The sequence below is a fragment of the Haematobia irritans genome, chromosome 5 (genome assembly GCF_050003625.1).
Source record: "Haematobia irritans isolate KBUSLIRL chromosome 5, ASM5000362v1, whole genome shotgun sequence".
Classification (NCBI taxonomy): Eukaryota; Metazoa; Arthropoda; class Insecta; order Diptera; family Muscidae; genus Haematobia; species Haematobia irritans.
The window spans coordinates 50783095-50802134 of NC_134401.1; the positions used below are offsets into that span (position 1 = coordinate 50783095).

The 19040-nt window shown below is 32.6% G+C and overlaps 1 protein-coding gene across 1 annotated transcript; it reads left to right on the forward strand.

Moving 5' to 3' along the window:
* Positions 1–1492: 1492 nt before the first annotated feature.
* Positions 1493–19040, forward strand: LOC142241530 (uncharacterized). Its single transcript, XM_075313314.1, has 2 exons — positions 1493–1682; positions 11768–19040. The coding sequence occupies exon 2, from the start codon at positions 13360–13362 to the stop codon at positions 14878–14880; it is 1521 nt and encodes a 506-aa protein (XP_075169429.1). The 5' UTR covers positions 1493–1682; positions 11768–13359; the 3' UTR covers positions 14881–19040.

Genomic DNA, 19040 nt, shown 5'->3' on the forward strand with positions numbered 1-19040 from the left:
TTTTGTCAAGATTTAATACGAATTTGTTGGTTTTCAACATTTGTAATTGTTTTATGCGCATTACAGATTGTTTTATGCGCATCAGTTATTCCGGACGACAGTGCTCGTGTCGAACATATCCCATATATTGTGCCCATTATAAGTTAAGTCCGAAGGCATAATCGATACTGTTTTATGTTAGGCATCTTTATGGGATCGATAACACATTAACCGATTATTTAGTCGTCGCCGACAAGTCGTATCGATGCGACGCACTGTAAGATTCTTTACAAACACCGACATTCCATCCGGAATAACTGAAAAGCGCATTAAAAAAGTAACTGCGAAAATAAAATGCTAAAATTTAGTACTGAAACCACTGTTGTACATTAATGCACCGTCCACCCAACAAACACAAGGATGAGTATTTTTCACATGTAACACCATATCAATTTGATAGTGAATCCCATATTCAACATTAATTCAAATGGCCTTGCAAATTGCTTGCCTTCAACAAATTTTCCAATAGGTTTGAAGCATTAAAATGAAATTTAGTTTGAAAAGTTGTTGCTAATATGTTGAGAAATTGTTGCTAACGTGTTGAATTCTACTGTTGAGGGTAATGTCTGTTTTTTGTTGAGAACGCGATTTTCTCAACAATTTCTCAAATTGAATTTTAAGGTAATTCTTTGAAGAAATGTTTGAAAGCGTATTGAATATAAGCATTTCTCCAATGATTGTGTTTATTGGGCAGTTTATAAGTTATTCCGGAAGGAATAACTTACGGAATGTGTTTGAAAAGAATCTTACAGTGTGGCCAATCGATACGAATTGTCGGCGATGACTATAGTCATTTATAAATAATCGGATAAACTTATAGTCTGCAAGGCCCATAAGATTGCTTACAAACACAGACATTTCTTCGGGGAAAAAACGTAAATTGTGGTCGGCACATTATCCAAAGCACATATATATATTGAAATTAATCGAGATTTTAGCTGAAATTTACTTTGAGTAGATTTCGGGCATAGTGTGAACTTCCCAATAAACACAATCATTGGAGAAATGCTTATATTCAATACGCTTTCAAACATTTCTTCAAAGAATTACCTTAAAATTCAATTTGAGAAATTGTTGAGAAAATCGCGTTCTCAACAAAAAACAGACATTACCCTCAACAGTAGAATTCAACACGTTAGCAACAATTTCTCAACATATTAGCAACAACTTTTCAAACTAAATTTCATTTTAATGCTTCAAACCTATTGGAAAATTTGTTGAAGGCAAGCAATTTGCAAGGCCATTTGAATTAATGTTGAATATGGGATTCACTATCAAATTGATATGGTGTTACATGTGAAAAATACTCATCCTTGTGTTTGTTGGGTTAGTACAAACGTAGATTTGTTGCATGAAATGTAACCAAATGTGAGTAGTTCAACCTAAAAAATGTAGTGTTGTATTTTTTAAAAGCATATAGCCAAGTGTCATGACTGAGAATACAACCCTAAAACGAACATATTCTACCACCACAAATGCCTCGTCGTTTTTTTTGTCGTCTCGCCCTTTGTGTGGATTTCTTAAAATTTTAACGTTTTTTAATTAAATCCACGGTCGCGGACGGTAAAACAAGGAATATTCACAAACTAAATAAGCATTTCCTGCATACGGATACATCATATTGACGGCCAAAAATTTAAAAAGTAATTAAGAAAAAACACGTTTTTATCAACATCCAACTCGACGGCGAGTTTCTCAAAATGGCGTAATCAAGAGAGAAAAAACAAGATTAAATTTCAAATTTCATCAAGAAAAACCTAAAAATGTTGCCAGTAATGAACAAAAATAATTTAAAAAAAATTGGAAAAAATAGAATATTATAATTTACAAAGCGATAAAAAAAATATTTTAAAGGGAGTTTGTATTAAAAAAAAAAACAGAAATTTAATGAAAAGAATGTTGCATTTGCTATATGTGTATGTATATAAAAGAGTATGTGTATGTATGGGTGCAAATCGTATATACAGGAAGGATGTGTATGCGTGTGTAAAAATAAAACAGCCATGTAATGAGTGGAGAGTTTAAATGACATTTACGTCTTCGCCTTCTTTCATATGTATTACTTGAAATGACATTTGTATGCAAACAAAAAAAAAAGACATTCGTAAGAGGAATATATATTTCCTTGAACCCGGACACAGTGAACGTTAAGTTTATACAAAGCAATTTACGGGTGTGAACCAATCATTATTCGATAATTTCAACATACGCATTACGGTCATATTTTGCGATCATTAAAAACATTGGGTTTGTACTTGTTCCAAGACAAGCAATAGGTTTTCCTATAATTCTATAGTTTCTCTTCCAGCTTTCGCTTCCAATATCTTATATGTGAATTACAAAAACATTTTGTTATATTATCTGGACTTAAAGGGCTGGGGCTAGTATAGGCTAGCGTTCGAAGGATAAATATGGTACACAAAAATAAATACGATGGTGTAGTTTGACTATCTAGCTAGAACCCCTTCTATTATATACTAAAATCTACCATATATAGTAAATATTTCGTACATATATACTGAAATGTATATACGAAAGTATTTGAAAATCAGTAGCCAAAGGCATAGTCAGAGCAAGTCCGAACATCAACCAGTCCATCGGTTCATCCATCCATTTTATATGGCAATGTACATTTAAAACAAAAATCTATGTTCGTTTCGCTGTATAAAATGAGAAAATAGCCATCGTCGTAGTCGTCGTCATCATCATCACAATCCAATACCCAATTCATTATTCTAGAGAATTTGTGTGTGCAAGAAGTTCGTATTGTATGCGAGCGACCAGCTAGCTTACGATTGAATGATTCAATTTTAAACGAAGTTAAAAAATCTATATTTTTAGGAACGGAAAATGTATTGATTACATATAGCACGAAGACGTTGCATTTTCCTTTGCTTGCCCTCCTTCTTGTGATGCACTCTCATACCCATATGCAGCAGCAAGTGTATGTATCCACACATCCAATGTTTAGATGCATAGCACAGAACATGGACAATCATCATACCAGGCTGATATTTGGTTGCCTTCGCTGGTTTGCCAGAACAAACAAACGCTTTTATATTTTTTGTGTCCTTTTTACAATGAAAACCACTCAAACGTACCTACACCATCTAAAACGTATTAATTTGTTGATGTTACTCATTCCAATGTGTGCATTCCAGATGTGTATATACATACATCATTTCATATGTACATAAGTAGACATCATTGTACATAGAAGGACTATCCACGAGATGTACACATATAAGTGGAAATGGTTGGATGTGGCTCTAGTAAATACAGTACAACCAGACTTGAAATACCATTTCATTTCTCCTTACAAAGGCATTTACCGAAAGTTTTATTGGCAAACACCGTCATAAACAAAGAACAGCTGATTATTTTGAAAAGAAGTTGTTATTTTTAATTTCCACATAAGTGACTAACAAACACCAATGAGGGTCAATTGTATGGACCTTCCATAGTAACTACATATTTGCAAAAATTATTTTTTCCATTCTCCATAGTTTCTTCAAGGAAATTGTTGTACAATTTGTTTCATTCATCCAAACCTGCTTCTATTGAAGCCTTTTTCCACTTTGGGCGATCAACTTTCTCTTTTGTCTAAAAATTTTCTTATCAGAGAGCAATATTTTGAGATTACAGGACCAGAAATGGCTAATACCTTGGATGAGGAAGTAAATCGAAACCCAATTCATGGATTTTTGCCATCGTTTTGTCAGATTTTTGACAAGGTCTTTGTAAAGCAATGTCTCCTCTTTCGTTAAGTTCGTGCTTTAAACAGTCATTCCTTCTTTCCAAAGCATCCGAGTGACATCTACAGACTTCATCCGAGTGACATCTACAGACTTTGCGCTCTCCGAGTCTAATTCCCTTTGTCGCCCAACTTGTAGCGCTATAAAAAGAAGGTCGAGCTTAATACAGAATCGAGAGCACTCATTGAGAGAAATTCTGTCTGGTGTTGTGTTGCTGAGCCATTTTATACATTCAGTAGGACTGTGCTATTATACGACATAAGTCGATTTCTAGTTTTGTTCTCCATCCCTTCTTCCGTCCATTTGCGATACAATACAATAGCTATCCATGAACCGTTTCTTTTGATCTGTTTTTCTTCATGTTTAAAATCTAGTATCGATGTTTCGTTCTTCTTTGCACCCTTCCTTCCTATTCTAAATAATATCAAGCATGTGTAAACTTTGTTATCCTTCAGTCCATCTGTAAGCCTTCAGTTTCGATTCAGTACTGGTATATTCTTTTTCAGTTAGTTTTCTGCCTTTTGGCACAGGCTTTAGGGGCCCTACGTATCCGCACTATCGTCTGTATAACAGCTTTCATAAAACCAATGAATATTTCATAAATTCTGTTACAATTGGTACTTGGTACAATATCCTTCTCTCATTAATTCATGAACTCATTAATCAAATACAATAAGGGTTAATTTTTACAAAATTAAAAGTTTTCACTATCGTGGAAGTGGGAATTTACATGAAAGGGGTAGAGAAAAGTAAATAGAAAAAATCTGTGTTGAAGACCGTAGTAAAAACGTCTACAAATACAAATGTAACGTCAAGTTTTATTATGAGAAAGGGTAGTTCGTTTGCTACTTTTCACAAACGCTTTGTAATGAAAAGTGAAATCCTGATAATTTAAACCACCAAATGTCCATTGAGAAACCTCTGCATTTTTCATAATTCACATGAATCTGGGAAAAAACTTTAATATATGCCACATATTACGATAAGGGGATACATTTTGAAGTTTTAACGATTTATCTGCATCCAATGTGGGATGGATTCAGAGTTATCTGGTGTTGAGCCGATTGGACTGGTTTTAGATTTTAATGCGGGTGACTCTAAATCGGGAAATCACAGAAAAATTCTAAATGGAAACAAACCTGGAATAGAAGGTTTGGTCACGAGTTTGCAGAAAAAGGCGCATGATTATGTTTCGATGCAATGGCCATAGAACAATTTTGCCGGCGGATGTTTGATCGTCGAAGTTCTATGAAACCAATAGGTACGATCACAACCTATTACAAGAGGACAATCAGGCTAGGTTAGGTGATGGGCAGAGGATGCACATAAAGGTTTACGAATGTACAGCAAACATTTTTACCAGTGGTTTGTCTGCTCTCAGAAATTTTGTGACATCTCGGGCTTTTTCGAAGCTTTCCTATGTGGTTTATCAAGCTGCATTGTCCTTTGTAACTCTACCAGAAAGTACAGAAATTAGTGTGTAAATATAACCATAGCAATAGGCCGTAGGCGAAAACATGTTTTCGTGCATTTCTTATAGGAAGGAAGGAATCAATTAAACACCTCTTGTGTGAGTGTCCTGCATTTTGTGTTAGGCTTAAGCGAATTTTAGGGGCATATAGCTTTAGACTACTGGCGGACCTGGAAAAAGTTAACTTTAGCAGTCTGCTAATGTTTTTGGAAGAATCTGGTTGGTTCAACAGAAGATAATAATCGAGAAGGTTCAGTGGTTAAAACTAGAAGTGCCCATATGTAATACGTATATTTAGTTAATCTGGTACCACAATGGACTGAATTGTCTAAGTGAGCCTGAAATTTAATCGGGCTGCAACTTTAACCTAACCTATGGGAAGACCAAAATCCCTGACGGAATAACGGGACGACACGCCGCTAGCAGTCACGTTATTCTAATTCATTGGCAGAAAATTCTAATTCATTGGCAGAAAATGGTATAGCGTTGTTGCCATCGATTATCAAATTTTTTAATTTTTTAATTAAATTCAGGTGGACATTCTTTTATCGTTAAATAATTCAACAAATAAAATAACTTCTTGCCTTTTGTTTATTTTCGAAATCTACGAATTTTAAACATTTTGATTTACAAGTCGACTTATACTCCCTTGTTCCAATATTGCCAAAAATCTTTTTTTCTTATTAAGGAAATAATTGAGATAATCTGGACCGAAGCCCAATTGCAAGATGAAGTGATTTTTGATTATCAAATTTTAATTTCATACGAGTTTTAGGATTGAGAAAATATGGCCAAACGAAAGTTATGCATATTCCGAATATTGGAACCTAAGGAATTGACTTTTTCAAAATTGTAAAAATTCGACTTCTTGACTTTTGTCTACTTTTGTAGCTATTTTTCCTATAACGAAAAACTTGCTAACTCGCCTAACTCTAATTGCAAGATGAAGTGAAAGTCGATTCAACTGTATTTTTAACACTTATGGACTTTCTTGTTGCATTCCAAACTAGTATACTTCTAACTGGATTTTTCCTTTTTGATTCAATTTAAATGTCCAATATTTCAATGTTATCGTTAAAAATCGATTAGTCTCTCTATCAAAAGTCGATTCGACTGTATTTTCAACACCTATTGACTTCGATTCGATTAGTCGACTTTTTTATTCCAATCTCGTATACTTCTAACGTGATTTTTTCCTTTTTGTCCTGGCTACATTGCATTCCAGTTCATTCGACTTTTTCAAAATTTATTTGAAATTGACATATTTGTGAATTTTTGCGATTTATATAAAATTGACATGAATCTAAGTTGAGTGTATATACTTATTTCCATTGTCAATTCGAATACCTTTTGTAAAAGTTGTTTCAGAGTGATATTGTGAAATGCAAAATTAAGTAAGATACTAAAAATTCCTCGATATGTATATGTATACATTCATACGTTTCATATTACGCTGGCAAAATGAGTCAGACAGCACCTTAACTCAATATTGCGGAAGTAATAGCTTTACATTTGAAATTAAAGTTAGCATTATATGAGGTCGTACTGTAGTTATTCAAAGTTTTATGGAAAGGGAAGCAACTGAACGTTCAACTTTATATATAAATGAATATAATACATGCAAATATATTTTTATACAATAAACATACAGATGGTATGTAAGTGATTTTTTGCTTAATTTTTTAATAAATCGATTAAAATGTTAATGTACGCATAGAAAACTCCCATTAAATGAGAAGCAGCAGATATAGATGCTGTGTGTTGTATGTTTTGCTATCGTACAAAAACACACATATATATTCAAAACTTCTTCTATTGGCTATCGTCAATTTTAGGCAAAATATTATTTCCATTGTATGAAATTTTAAGAACTGCATAAGATTTGGTTAAACGTCAAATTTGTATTTGCAATGTTTCTTCCCAGCAACCACCTAAACTGCATGGGGTCAGGTGTGTTAACAAGTATGAAGGGAATATTTTCGTAATATATGTACACATACACACAACCATACATACACTACAAAATGAATACACATACAATCTTTAATTGTAAATTCTGTGATTTGAATTCACCCCCTGAAAGTCTAGCGATTTACAGGGATTTTGTATTTATGAAACGTACAAAAACAACCAAACTGCTTTTGTAAAAAGACATTCTTGAATAAACTAAAAATCGATCCTATCTTTTTCATATTATTCGAATAATTCGACCTGTTTCTTCTTTAAAAAAACATTGAGAGCTGTGGTAGTTACTATGGCCAAACAATGGGATAAGGGGAAATTATGTTTGTTTTATTCTTATATTTTGCTGGAAAAGAAAATAGTTTAATCCACAAAATGTATATCAGATTTTAACAAGCAATTTATGCTTTTGTAAAACGTACATTTTTTATATTCCCTTTTGGTATTTGTGGAACGTACAATAATTTTGTCTTCGTATCTTGCCGATAAATAAAATCGTGGAAAATAAACCAAACTTTCTGTATAAAGATATTTTTGGTTAAAGTAAATATCCATTAGAGCTTGAACGAAGCGGGTTTTTTTGCCGAAGCCGATATTCGAAAAAAGCAATAATCGGCCGAAGACTAAGCCGAAACCGATTATTCTCCTCAAATTTTTAATAAAAAATAAAAAAATAAATAAAATGCATAAATACAACAGTAATAAGTATTTCAGTCCAGTAGTTTGACATTATAATGACAAAAAAGGATTTTTTTATAATTTTTTACGTTGTATTTGTACTGAGTGCTTTGACTGAGACAAATTAAACACATGGACAATTCAATATCGGCTTCGGTTAATCGGCCTCTTGACGCCGAAGGCCCATTCGTGGCCGATTATCGATTTTTGGCCGAAAGCCGAAGCCGATGCTTTGGTCGTGCTCTAATATCCATCCTTTCTTCAATTGTGCGAATAATTCTACTTGTTTCTTCTATGAAACATTGAAATCAGTGGTAGTTACTTCTATGCCCAAACAATGGGATAAACAACTAATAAAAGAGCAATCACGCTTGTGTTTTCTTATATTTTGAATTTTGGAAAAGAAAATGGTCAATCCAAAACAAAAATATTTGTAGAAGTATGTATTACATTCATAGAAAAAAGATTGCTGTTAATAGCAAATACTGACTGCTGCTTTTCAGCAGACAAAAACTGTTGTTTATTAATATTATTATTTATTTATTTATTCATTTATTGTATTGTTGTTTAACCAGTGTTTTTGCTAAAATAGCAAATAATCTGCTAATTTGAAGCAGAAGACTGCAAAAAAGTCTGTAGTGTGCTGAAATTTTCTGCTGATCCGTATAAAATTATAAAGGCACAGAGAATTATTATGGCAGTTAGCAGTCGTATAGTACACATGGGACCTTCTTGATTATAAAATAATATTTGTAAACTATTCGCCCTCATTATAGAAGCAACTTATGCGGCTTTCTATTTTAGCAGCGATATTTGTCAGAGAAATATCCAAATATCCAAAATATCTATAACTATTTTGAATTAAAAACTAAAAAGGAGCTACGATTAAATAAAAATAGAGGATGAGAAAAAATTAAAAATAGTAAAAAGTGGCCTATTTGTGAACTTGCTGAGGGATTTGACACTGCGTTATCGCTTTGATTTTCGCTGTACTGTGGTCTCTGGTCTTTGTTAATCAGTTATTTTAGGTTCGCACTTAATTAGGTTGTGAACTTTTCTCTTATCTATGAGACTGGCTGATTCTATGATTAGTTCGATGACAAGTGATATCCTTTTTATAGCCGAGTTCGAACAGTTATTCCCATTACGGAATAAACATTTAGAGAATAATACACTGAGTGTATAAACCACAACCGGGTGTATCATTCCGTAATGGGAATAACTGTTCGAACTCGGCTATAAAAAGGAGATCACTTGTCATCGAACTAATCATAGAATCAGTTAGTCTCATAGATAAGAGAAAACAGTGATTGAGCCCATGACCCTTTATATGTACGGCGAACATGCTAACTATTTGCCTCACCGTGGCTCTCAAAATATGGTTTTACTTGTGCAATTTGTGGGTGTAGTGTAGTAAAGAACTTCCATTCTATATGAAATTGACTTTCAATATTCATTCAATTCTATATTGAATGACTTTATTCAGTCTTTGGATAATTCACAATATAATCCTTAAAGACTCGCTATTGCAAGCATAATTATTCCTATGCAAAGGTACATGAAAGTATTGGAAAAATCTTAAACTCCTAGCAGGAACATTGAAGCCAATTTCACGAAGCAAAGGCGGCCAATCAATATAACCATTAATTAACTTATACAAAAATAATAATGAATCTTTCTTTCTCCTATTGGCCAAAGTCTCCAAATATATGAGCCTACATCTGGATTCATACACAGGAAGAGGTTCAGTAAAACGAAGACTTATTAGTGCAAATTTTATGAATTTCTTTTGCAATCTCTCAACTCTATCAGAAATACCAACAGTATACGGGTTCCAGACAATTGACGCATATTCCAAGTTTGACCTGACAAATGAAGTATATAAAAACGTACGGGTATATGGACTGATGAAACCCTTACTATTCCTTTTAATAAATGCAAAAGAAGAATATGCTTTAGGCAAGATATAATCAATATGGTATTTGAAATTTAGCCTACTATCGAAATAAAAACTGATAATGAATGCAATAATTCGAAGAAACGCGCATATCAGCCCGACAATAAGGAAGAAAATAACACTTCTCAACATTTAACGGCAAATGATTCTCACCACACCAAAACAACAAGCCGATTCAAGTCGTCCTGATGCAGTAACGTGTCCTCTAAACGTGATACATTCAAAAATATCTAAATATCATCTGCGTAGATCAAATACTTAGCAAAACGAAAACATTTACGTATGTCATTAATAAATAAAATAAAAAGTAAAGGCCCTAAAATACTACCTTGACTTAAACCACCTTACAATCAATGGATGAAAACCAAACTTTTCTAATTTCAATAACAGAAGTTCATGGCATACTTTATCAAACGCCTTACAAAAGTCCATGTATAATGCATCCACCTCGTAACCATCCTCGAAGTACGAAATACAAGTTCTCGTAAACGAAACTAGATTAGTTACAGTCGAGCGATTCATCATGAAACCATGCTGAGCAACGCTAATGTACGGATTAATATGATCGTAATATGATCGTGAATAACATATTTCAATATTGATTATCGAATTTTCATTCTTTAAGAAAATTTCAGAAAAAAACGCAAAGCCCAAAAGCCATTTATTTCAGCATTTATGCAGATGATAATCATATACAGTGAAACCTCGCAAACTTGGATACTCTGAAAATCGGATACTTCTCAAAAGTGGACAATCATCGTGTGAAGTTTGCTATATTATCACATTAAAAATAACCTCTCATAAGCAGGCACCTCCCAAGTAATTTCGAAGCTACTCGAATGTGGTAGTTCCCCAATTCATTAATGTTTAGATTAGGGTAAGGCTGTCATTCGGAATCGATTTTTATAAATCCCGAATCCCGGGATCACGGAATTTTTTTCGGGATTTTTAAAATACTTTAAGTAATAAAAATCTATAGCGACAAAAAATTGTTGTACATTAAACCAATTTAGTTTAATTCAATTTTCTTAACATAAGAGTGAATTAAAAAGCAAATTGCTATCATACTTAACGAACACTTAATCCAACTCAACTAACAGCCTGTTTCTGTATGTCGAACGAGCTCTATCGATCGATCGAAATGCATGGTTATAAATTCAGCTGTTTGTTTCCATTTTAGTCGATCGATAGAGCTCGATCGACATACAGACACAGGCTGTAAATTAAAAACCTATCGCATATCGCTATTTTACTCATCAAAACATATTAAGGATTTTGATTAGATTAGGTATATTTTGGTACACTTGTGTTAATCCTTTTGTACTTCATCGTTTTAAGTAAAGTCCTAAAAATATCAAAGCATCCAAATTTCTAACATAAAAATAACGATAAAAATAACAGGTTTAATATACGAAAATGTCCTTTTGAATTAACTACAATAACACTCTCATCCTTGCTTATATACCACTCACATCAAAGTGAATGCCCTACATGTATCATATGCCTCCTATCGTATATGTATTCAGTGAACCCTAATCTTATATTCTTTGTATATGTACTACATAAGTATCTACTTCCAAACAAAAACTAAATATACTTCGAAAATTTATTTTTCTTATTGTAAACAAATACACTAAACACCTGGCGAATTTCTTTTTTTTTTTTTTGGTGGATATCAAATTTAAAGAATCCTTTCGAGACTTTCACATCTCAACAGAGAGAAAGATAACAATTTCTCACCCTACATTTAGTAACGAAATCAAGAAAAACTCAGTACAACAAAAAACACAAAGAGCAACAACAGAAGAAAGATATAGCCATGAAGAATGCCATGCATGTAAAATCCATACAAAATCTTGAACACATCATTGATTTTTCTTCTTTATTTTTATACTCTCATTTTAGGTAAAAACAAAAAAACAACGAAGGCGGCGGCGACGACGACAACAACAACGACAAAGGGAACGACAGAGCTAACAATGACGCAGAAGACTGCAGAACAGGGAAATATACTATAAATAAACTGCTGCAGCGCCCCAGGTTCAGTGAAGAAGTTAAGCAAATATCCACAAGATATACAATACAGTGAAGTTGAGACAATATTCTCATCATCATCATCAGAGAGCAATAACTACAAAAAACAACAAAAATAAAGAAAACAACAAACCTTTGGGAGTAGGGGAAAAAGATCTCTTTTTGTTTCTCTCGCGTTCGCTCTCTCAACGTACGCATCATATCTTGCAAAGAACAGTAATTGTGGTGTCAGCTGATTGCTATAGTCACGTTGAAGAAAACTCAAAGAGATACGAACCACTACGAGTCTAGCATATAACGGAGGGTAAACTCCGATATTGATAACAAAAAAACATCAACGAGAATAGAGACGAACGGCGATCAACAACAGTAGCAGCAACAGCAGAGCAGAAAATCAAGTTAATCGATGTGAAAGTGCGTGCAAACACAAACTCTCCACCCGAGTCGCTCTCTCTCGTCTTCACCGTCTCTATCTTCATCTCTAAACAACTTATAGTCAGAGCTGGCCGTTCCGTCATACCATCTACCTACCTACCTACCTACCTATTTACCAGTCAGTCAGCAAGCAAGCAAGCTAGATAGCTAGCGAGTGAACCAGTTGTCAGCACAATGAACATACGCATGTTGTGAGATTTGCTGTCGTTGCTGTTTCTCGACAGTTTTCATTTTATTCACCATTCGTTCCTCTTTTTGTCTCTTCTTCATTTCACATAATAGTTCCCACTACTACGTAAAGCAAACATTCCGAGAGAAATAAAATAAAATCAACAAAAAAGTAAGAAAAACTTGCGAAATTAAACAAAAAAATACCATACAAATCAAAACCTACACCAGCAACAACATCAAATCGCCAGCACATAGTGTTAAGCTGATACTCTGGGTTGTGCACGTAACAACAAACAAATATATATTGGGAATATTCAATATAGTAATAAAAAAAAATACAACAAAATTCAATATTGTCGCAACAAAGAGACAACATAGCATTGCCAAATTCGTTAGCAATCCATAGTAAATAACCATAGAGAGGTAAAGGCAAGACAACCAAAAAGCCAGGCAGGCAGCCAGATAGATAAACCGAGGCAACGTCAGTGGAAAGAGAGAAGAATTTGTTGTATACATAGGCTTTGGTGTGCGTGTGTTTTTTGGTAAAGATGTTCCTTTCGCAACTACCACTGAGCACTGTTTCGGTTACTCCCTACTAAAAGATTTTTGGATTCCAGATATACCTAAGATTGGGAAAACCTTGACACATAGCAACGGGTCACATAGAACAAGTTGCTTAAATTCAAGTAAAAAAATACTACTAGCCTTGTGCCAAATCAATAGAAAAACAAACTATTCCAAGAACTATAAAGGATCCTTACTAATAAAATATTTAAAAACTTTTTTTGTTTTAAATATTTTATATATTTTATATAAACAACTACATACCTCGCCAGTTATAAATAGCCAAACTCCAAATGAAAACTTTACTTCTTAGCTCCGACGACATTCAAAACTTTCGTAAACTTATTTACGATCCAAAAGTGGCGAATTTGGGTAATTCCACGGAGGAAGCAAATTTGATGGCTTTGCAATATTACCTTAAACATCCTGGCAATTATACAGTTAGCTCAGCGGCTGCTACATCTGTGGCAGCGGCAGCTGCAACGGCCGCCACAGTTACATCTCAGGTCCATGGCCAACGTTCACATCCTCAGACTCCAACATTTCTAACGACAACATCAGCGGTGACCACTAACCACACACAAACTCATAAAAATAATCACAACAACAATAGTAGTGTCACCCAACCTGCCAATGGAGTTAGTGTAGTGGTTACCAGTAGCAACAACAACAACAACAAAATCAACAATGGAGTAACTGGAACAAATACCAGCCATAGCCATCATGCCCATCATCATTTGTTGGCGCAATCGCAAACACAGCTTAAACAATTGCAACTAAAACAGCCCACTATACATCATCATCAACATGCAGCCAGTTTTCATCATCCATATTATCAACAGCACAGTACCCCTGTACCCGCCCACGCCCACAGCACATCAACCACTACCCACAATAGTTACAGTCATTCCATACCGGTACATGCTCTCAATCAGAATTCAAATTTTTCCGCAGCCAGCAGTAGTACCGGAGGAGGGACAGCATCTAGTCACGCTACCACACAGCAATCAAATACCACAGGATCAAGTCTATCTCCACCCGGAACAAATTCAAGTGCCCGCACAACACCTTCCTCGGGATCAAACAGTAGCTCCTCATCGAATGGATCAAGTTCACGCGGTAGTACGGTTAGTGGTGCCAAAAAGCTAAAAGTCGAACCCGTACTCTCACAATTTCATCAAACCGAACGGTTAACATTTGCCAACTCCCATGTCAATTGGACGGAAAATCATTGGCGGCGTGTGGTGTTTCAGGATGAGCGTAAATTTAATTTAGATGGACCCGATGGTTTTTCATATTATTTCCATGATTTACGCAACTATGAGCGTACGCTCTCACAACGACCCCGAGGCAATTCTGTGTATATTTATCTGGTGTTAACCGCAGGGGGACCCATACACTTGGAGGTATCAACAGCGAAATTCAAGATCGAATCCTGTGTCGACACCATACTAAGGGAAAGACCCAATATTGTATCGAAATTGGGTGGCACTAATGATTTCTACCTGCAAGATCACAATTGGACAACAAATGCTTTACCCTCAGTGCAAGAATGGCTAAATGCCGAGAGTATTAAGACACAAAAATGGCCAACAGTGGCCCATGATCTAAACATAATGGAAGGCATTTGGGGATGGTTAATACGCGAGGTATTCGATGGAGGCCGTAAATTTTCACGTAAAGACGATTTGATATTTCGCATACGTGAGGCGTGGTCTCGTGTCCCCATGGAGTTGATAAGCAATCTATATACCACACTATCGGAACGTATGACACAACTTTACTATACTCGAGGAGCCTACACAAACTGTTGACAGACGCTGGTGACAATAGTAAAGAGAATGTATTGTGTCTAATAGCCCAATTTTACTTGTGTAGTTCAAAATTTGTTTTTGAATAGCTCTGTCTAATAGCAACGCAATACACTGTAAATAGGAAAACTATAATTAATTTTGGAAACCGCATCTAAAGGAGGATGGAAAAAACAGCAGTGATAGAAGAGAAAACAAAAAGATGTGCGGAGTTATTGGCAAGATCGTAAAATACGTTTGCCTAGTTCTACTGAAATTAAAAAAGAAAAAATTATCACCATTATATTTTGTGTTTTTTTTTTTTTTGCCTAACCCTTCATGTATGAGCTCATCATCAGCAAAAGAAAAAACGTCATCTACAATGGTAAATCACACCATCATCTTCGTCATCATCATCAACAGCATTATCATTAGTCTATTGATAACAGCTGTTTCGTTTTCGTTGTCACTCCCCCACCACCCCAACGGTCATCTCTACACTACACTACAACTCTATACATATTAATTTTATATACTGTCTTTCCGAATGAATAGCTTTAAGATGTGTACAACAAACAAACATAGAAGAAAACTTTAATTGAAAAAATTGCAACATCAATTTCAATTAAATATTTCGTTGACGTTGTAAACAAATAAAACTATGCAACAAATGATAACAACTTGAAATACCCAAATTCACCAATTTATTTTTTTTATTAACTAAAGTTGACAACCACGATGTTAACAATAATGTTAACAAAAAATTTTTGTATGCTTGAGTTGATTAAAAGAAAAATGGAAATCAGTTTTTCAAAGATCTGTATGTAGTGATTTGCCATTTCATCAAGTGAACACCCATATTTATAGAAGTATTAATAAATTCCAACCAAAATTGCATTATCAAAACGTATTAGATCGACATATATTTCTAGAAGGAAATAGATGAAATAAGGGGAATTTTTCGTGTTTATCTTTTAATAATAATTTATAAAATTTTTAATGAAAAAATCACATATTTTTAATGTTAATTAGAATGAAATATAAAATATTTTTGTTATTAAAAAAATAATAAACGGGAGATCTTCAAAGAAAATTATTTAAATAATAATTAAAATATAACATTGTTATAAACGTTTCATGCATATAAATTGGGCCTATGGATCCTAGAATCCATAATCGATTTTTACAAAAACATCGAAAATATTTCGTCGACTTAATTTTTTGTAGATCCTTAATTAGAAAATCCACTAATTATGACTTTTCAAGACCGATTATTGAATTTGAAATCATATATAGAAATTTAGCCAAAAATATAGAAATAAAACAAAAATTCTCATTTTTTTTAAATTTCAAAAATCAAATGTTTACTTATCAATTAATCATCTATTTGACAAAAATATCGATAAGTAATCAACTTATTAGATATTGAATATCGTCTCTAATTGTCATATTATTCTATTCAGGATATTCGAAATTGGCGAATTGACTTTTGTCATTGACTAAACGACAATATAAGAAAACAAAACTGCGCTTTTCAATGTCATTAAAAGGCAATGTAAAATGTTAAATATTTTTCATTTGAAACATTCTTTGAAATCAAAATATTAGTTTATCCATTCTGACGGACAAATATAGTAAACAATCCATAAAGGCCATCAGCAATAAGTTTGGATACCCTTACTAAAAAACACTTCTTGAGTTTTAGAGTTGAAAAGCATTTATTTGATTTTTTAAAAAATCCGCACTTTTTTGAAAAATTCTATTTAACTAACTATTAAAATATGTGTGATTTTCCATTGAAAAATTTATAATATTTTTGTGTTTCTTGGGCCCAGTAAGCACCATAGAAAATATATTCATTTTGCGTAGATCCGGCTCTATGAGAATTGTATGTTATATGCTTATATAAGTTAACTACACAGTCACGAAAATGATATCAAACCCGAATGTCAATTAAACAATTACTTGACCAAATTAAAAAAATATTGATTTGATAAAAAAAAATAATATAAAATATTTTTTTTTTAATATTAATTTCATAATTTTTTGTTTATTAAAGGGATAATAAATTAATTGTTGATACAATTATGTTTTCAATCCAAGTATTTAATTGACGTTACTAATTGTTATCATTTCCGATATTGATGAAATTTTCATTAAAAATGTATTGGATTATTTTTGTGAACGAAAAATAGGTGTTTTTAAATCAGCTAATTTTTTAATTGAATATTTTTGTTTTTTTATTCAATTAAAACTTTATCTGAAAAACATTTTAGCTTTCATGCAAGCATTTTTGGTTTAATTTTTAACCAAAAGATAAGCATCCTAATAATTATTTTTATAAAATACCAATACTTCATTATCGACCCATTCATCTATTCGGTAGGGCTAAAAACATTTAAATTTGTTTTTATTTTAAAATTTTATCATATTTTCTAAATACGTTTTTCGAGTTTTTTTTTTATAGACATAACTTCAAATGGACCATGAAAAGTTTTTTGTTGCATAGACATTTATTATTGCTTATATTTTTCATCAATAGAAATTCAAAAACATTTAGAATTTTGCCCTTTAAAGTTAACTGTTAGCTCATTCAGCAAACAATAAACACTAACAGATTCATTCCTCTGGAAATAGTTGCTAATATGTTTTGCTTGAAAGCACTTTTTATTTTGTTATTGAAAGCAAAATTCTTTTAAATTTGCTGTTACAAGCCTTTTTTAGTACAATGTATACTTTTCTTTTACAGTTTCTAATATTGCTAATATGGTGTTCATAAAATTCTCAAAATCCTTCTTAAAATTTTTTGTTTTAGACGAAAATTGATTTTTTTAACCAAATATTTTCGTCTTTGATCGGTATGTGAATAGTTTTTTGGAAAACTGATGTTAATTTTTTATAACTTTTGGTATCATGGGTGAAACTTTTTGTTGCATAGTGTAAATCAATCCGAAGGCAATTAGGCAATTTTGCAATCTGTTTTTTCCATAGACTTAAACTTTTTCCCAAAGGGCTAGCAATTGCAATATGCCCAAAATACATGAGTAAATTTGAAAATCTTCTTTGTTGTCTAAAAGTAGAAAAAAAAAACAAAAACAATGTTCAGCATACCTTAAAATTTTTTGATTTATGATAGATTAAAAAGAAAAATAAGAATAAAAAAATGAATTATTCATTATAATTTTATTTAGTGTTTAATAGTTTAATTCTTAGTGTATGTTTTTAATATTATTTAATTATTATTATTGCATATATATACATACTTTTTTATTTAATTTTTTTCCATTTTTTTAAATTTATTTTTTTTTTTTGTTTTTCATATTGTTTTTTTTTTTTTGTTTTGGTTTCACTGCAAAAATTAAAAAAAAAAAATACTAATAAAAATCGAACAAATTCTATTCTATTTATCATATAGAAAAAAATATTAAAAAAAACTAATGAAGTAACAAAAGTATTACAAAAAAATATAAGCAAAACACAAATGTAGAAAGAATATAATTAAAATACAAGAAGAGAAAGTGAAGAACAAAAAGGAATACGAATCAAATAAGGATACTAATAATAATAATAATAAAACAGAGTATATATATTAACTGCTTGTCTTTACAATATTAATCACACAAACAAAACCTCAATTTTTCATTTTTCTATTGGAGTTTTTATTTTATCCAAAAGGTGAAGTTAAATGGGTTTTGTATGTTATAAGTGCAAGCGTGCCAAAATCTGTATAGAAAAACCAACCATTGCTCTTATGCAAAGTTTATTAGTTTTTATTTTTAATTAATTTTTTTTTTCTGTGAACTGGCCTAGCTAGAATTTACCAAGCTGTTCTCCCACACACATACAAAAATTGAAAAATCCGTTTCATTGACACCTCGAAAATAAGCCGAACCACCAAAAAACTTCAGCTATAAACTTCATATTAAAGGGAAACCCCTTGAACTGCTATCACTATACTACTAGGATATAATACTACAAAATAATAATAAATAATAGTCTGTTAATATTGCCCCCCCCCTCTCTCTCTCTCTCTCTCAAAAAGGAAAACAACAGTGAATTCAATACAAAATAAAATAAAAAATCTACAATTTTTTTGAGTTTCAATCTCAAAGAAACAAAAAAATGTAGCAGTGCATCATCAGGTCGAGCATAGGGATAGAACCAATTAAGAAAAATAGACTAAA